This window comes from Cimex lectularius, unplaced genomic scaffold, assembly GCF_000648675.2.
Source record: "Cimex lectularius strain Harlan isolate CLEC.00 unplaced genomic scaffold, Clec_2.1 scaffold31, whole genome shotgun sequence".
Lineage (NCBI taxonomy): Eukaryota > Metazoa > Arthropoda > Insecta > Hemiptera > Cimicidae > Cimex > Cimex lectularius.
The window spans coordinates 1,357,495-1,361,482 of record NW_019392645.1 but is presented as its reverse complement, the minus strand read 5'-3'; the positions used below and the strand labels follow the sequence as shown (position 1 = coordinate 1,361,482).

Here is a 3,988-nt window from a genome sequence, read left to right as displayed (position 1 = left end):
TTTAACCATGGAAAGACATCTTGAACCAGAAGTTCTCACAACTATTGTGAGAATGAGTCATCGAGGTCACCGCCAAGTGGATATCGCAGAGGCAGTTGGCGTTTCTCAGAGATTTCGTGAGACTGTAAGTGCTAATAGGAGGCCTATTAGGTATCACTACGCTAACGGAGGACAGAAATATTGTAATTGCTGCTAGAAGGAACCCTTTCCATAGTGCCCGCCAGATCCTAAACGAAGCACAAGATGTTTTTGCAAGGCCTTTATCACACAAACTATTCGTAATTTAGCCTCACATCGTATGCCTTTTCGAGACGACCTGCAAGAACAGTCTGCTACCAGCAACTCAGGAGAATATGGCGCAGCAAGCGCCTAGAAGAGAACCAATCGGAATGCTGTTATGTTTACTGATGAGTCGAGTTTCTGTCTGTACACTGATTGCATTCGCCGAAGAGTCTAACGAGAACAGATGATGTGAACAATGCCCCAGCTCCCTTCAGTGCGGAGACGGTGATGGTCTGGGCCGGGATTTCCACTCGAGGACAAATTGGACTTCATATTGTTGAGGGCAATCTCACCGCAGTTCGTTACGTCCAAGAAATTATCGAGGAGTACATCCCTCAAAGCAGGGATCTCATTGGCAGGGATTATCGATTTCAAGATGACAATGCCAGACCTCATAGAGGCAGAGTTGTTCATCAGTGGATCGAATACCTGGGAATTTTCCATCTGCCCCTTCTCCGATTGTCTCCAGACTTCAATCCAATTGAACACATGTTCGATGCGTTGCAGAGAAGGCTTTTCGAACACCATCAGCTGCCAGTTGACCTGCAACAACTGCGTGCAGCGTTGCAACGTTTATGAAGTGAAATTCCTTACGAAATTAGTGTCAACCTTATTATCAGTGTGCTTTACAGGTGCACAGAAGTTTTGCCAATCATAGGACATTATACACGGTATTAACTGTTGAAAAAAATTGTTTATTGCCCAATAAACAAAATTATGTAATTAAAACCTTTTATTTTGTCATTTTTCAAAATCCCTTAATTAAATTTTCCTTCAGTAAAAAACAATGATGTCTAATCAATTTTAACGCATTTATAATACAAATGCTAGGCAAAATAAATACTACAAAATTGGCAATATCCCTAGTCATTTTTGAGCATTTTTTTTTTTGTAAACGGGCACGTCAATTCAACTAGTCAACCCTATCCATCATTCCAAAATTTTATTAAATTTCATTCATATTGTTAAATCCTAAATTATTTGATATTAAAGCATAAAAAATGAACTTGCGACTAGCAATGAAGGTGCTGATTTAAAGATCTAATGTTCAAAAGTTACGGGGTTTCAAATAATGAAGGCCAGAATAAATCTAGGGACTACAGAGAATTTTTTTTATATTCGAAGCAAATATACTCCAAGTAATAATTTTAAAAAAATTTAATACCACATGGACAAATTTAATTCACCACCCAATTTATTTACTTTAAAATTAAATCCATTGACTTTGGACATTAGTTACAAATAATTACTGAATTGGTGTAAAAGTAATGCAGGTTTCGAAAATTTGTTTTATTTTGCCTGTAAACAAAGCTAAATCCTCAATCTAATTGATGGATTATAATAAATACTTTTAACTGCTATCTTTTATATAAAACGTTTTATTTTATATTGAGTTCTATAAGAGAGTGGACCTGCGAAATAAAATATGCCCAAACTAGATTTTCGTCAAATTTGTTTATACGAATTGAAAATTGGGTGAAGTGCGACCTAAACCGCGCGTAACATCGATAAATTACAGAGAATTCGTCTTGGAGATTTCGATCTCGAAGACAGGGAAAGTCGCGGTAGTCTTCCGTCGTGGACGACGACCGACTCAAAACGTAGATTGAAGAAAATTCATTTAACATCATGGGAAAATGCGGAAGAGCTTAGTGTTAGCACTCAACCTTTGGGGCCTTTGGTGCAAATTGGTAAAGCAAAGAAGCTCGACAAACGAGTACCGCAACTAACCGAATCCCGAAGAAATCGACGCTTTGAAAATTGCACCGGATGGTGTACTGCTGGGGTCGTTCGCTACAATTCCTGAATTATGGTGAATCTATCACTGCTGAGAACTATTGCCAAGCAATTGACAAAATACACAGGAACCTTCAACTCTTCTGTCCAGCATTGGTAAACCGTAAGCGGCCGATACTGCTTCATGACCACATGTCGCATTGCCAACCCTGCGGAAACTTAAGGACATAGGATATGAAACCTTACCGCACACTCCATATTCTCCATAACTCTCCCTTTCCACTTTTTTAGGCATTGTGATTACTTCTTGAGGGATAACATTTTTAGAAAACGCGGTGAAGTCGCAATGCTTTTCATAGCTTTATTGTGAGACGAAATAAAGATTTTTATGTCAGCGGAATGAAAGAGCTTATTACACGTTGGAAAAGGTTTACAGATTGTGATGGAAAATAATTCGAATAATTTTTTTTTTACGAGGGTTCGCAACAGCAGAGGTCATATAAACCCTCAGGATGCCAGTGTTTTTGAAAAAAAAAAACCATTTGTAAGTATGTCCGGTTGGAATGCAGGGCCACTGGATTCGAACCCGGGACCTTTGCCTGACAGTGATGAGCGCCGTGTCAACGCCTAAACCGTTGCGGCCACCGACGCCACCACTCCACGATCTTGAAAGGACTTTTCGTGAAGAATGGCCTAACCTCCAGTAAAGAGACATTTCCAGATTGGTAGAAAGTATGCCGAGGTGTATTCGAGATGTATTTAAGGCTACAGGAGGAAATATGCGATATTGAAAAGTTAATTAAAAATCTAACACAAATTTTATCTGTTATGTTATATTTTTTTTTCCTTAGCAATTTAAACTTATTCAGATAAAGACTCAACTATTAAAAGTTAAAAAACGTGAAATTTTTATTAATTATTAATATATAAAAATATATACAAATCAAGTTACAAGTGGGTGGAATTTTTTGCCTATCAGTGTATATCTTAAAAAAGATACAAAAGTTGTTTGAATTCCGTGCTCTGATTGCTGCATAACTACATGACATGAAGTCCTAATTCTTATATCTATCCAAATTAAATTGAATAAGCCTTTCAATGACTGAAAACTTTTGCTTGAAAGATACTGATACACCCGGTACTTTGGCTAATGTAGAATGCATTGTTTATCAGGTTTATCTTTATTTCAGGATGTGGCAGGAGCTGGAGAGCTACCTATGGGAACAGACAGGAGCTCCTCAAGCAGCGCCGGTTGCCAGCTACGTGGATGAAGACGCTACCCACAAAGACGTCAACGGGTGGACAGTAGAGGAGAACAGCGAAGAACTCGTCGATTTGGACCTATTACTCAAAAGTGCAGTGGAAGCCCACGGTTGTACGCAGGCCGTATCCGCTTTCAGCCCTCCTCCAGCAGTCGTCAACCCCGGCCGTCCTTTGAAACGGGGATCCCACTCGTGTCAGCACCCCGGCTGTGGAAAGGTCTACACCAAATCGTCTCACCTCAAGGCCCACCAGCGGACCCACACCGGCGAAAAGCCCTACGAGTGCACGTGGAAAGACTGTGGTTGGAAATTCGCCCGATCGGACGAACTGACGAGGCATTACAGGAAGCACACAGGCGTCCGCCCTTTCCGATGTGCGATTTGTCAAAGGGCCTTCTCTCGTTCAGATCATTTGACCCTTCATATGAAAAGACATTTACCCCTATGATTAATTCTACATGCAGTATTTTCATTTTATCATTTGTAATCGGACAAAGAGCTAGATAATTTTTTTAAAAATCTATTTGTATTACTAAAATATTGATCGTATTGATATTTCAAATATATGTATATTATGATAAATAGACAATAATTTGAAATAAAATACATATCTATGTTATTCACGACGAAACTAGTATAAAACCTTAAATAGTTTTCTTTTTGTTTCAGCCTGTCATGAAAATTTTTCTGTTGAACTTTAACCAAAT

At 39.0% G+C, this 3,988-nt stretch overlaps 1 protein-coding gene across 2 annotated transcripts in view; it reads left to right on the top strand.

Annotated features, from left to right (window-relative positions):
• LOC106670440 (Krueppel-like factor 1) overlaps positions 1-3,766 on the top strand; it is a 46,911-nt gene extending 43,145 nt beyond the window's left edge. For both annotated transcript variants that reach the window (XM_014400775.2, XM_024230428.1), the window contains exon 2: positions 3,210-3,766. In XM_014400775.2, the coding sequence (XP_014256261.2) occupies positions 3,210-3,729 (520 nt within the window). In that variant the 3' untranslated portion in view covers positions 3,730-3,766. The remainder of the gene's footprint in view (positions 1-3,209) is intronic.
• The last annotated feature ends 222 nt before the right edge of the window (positions 3,767-3,988 follow it).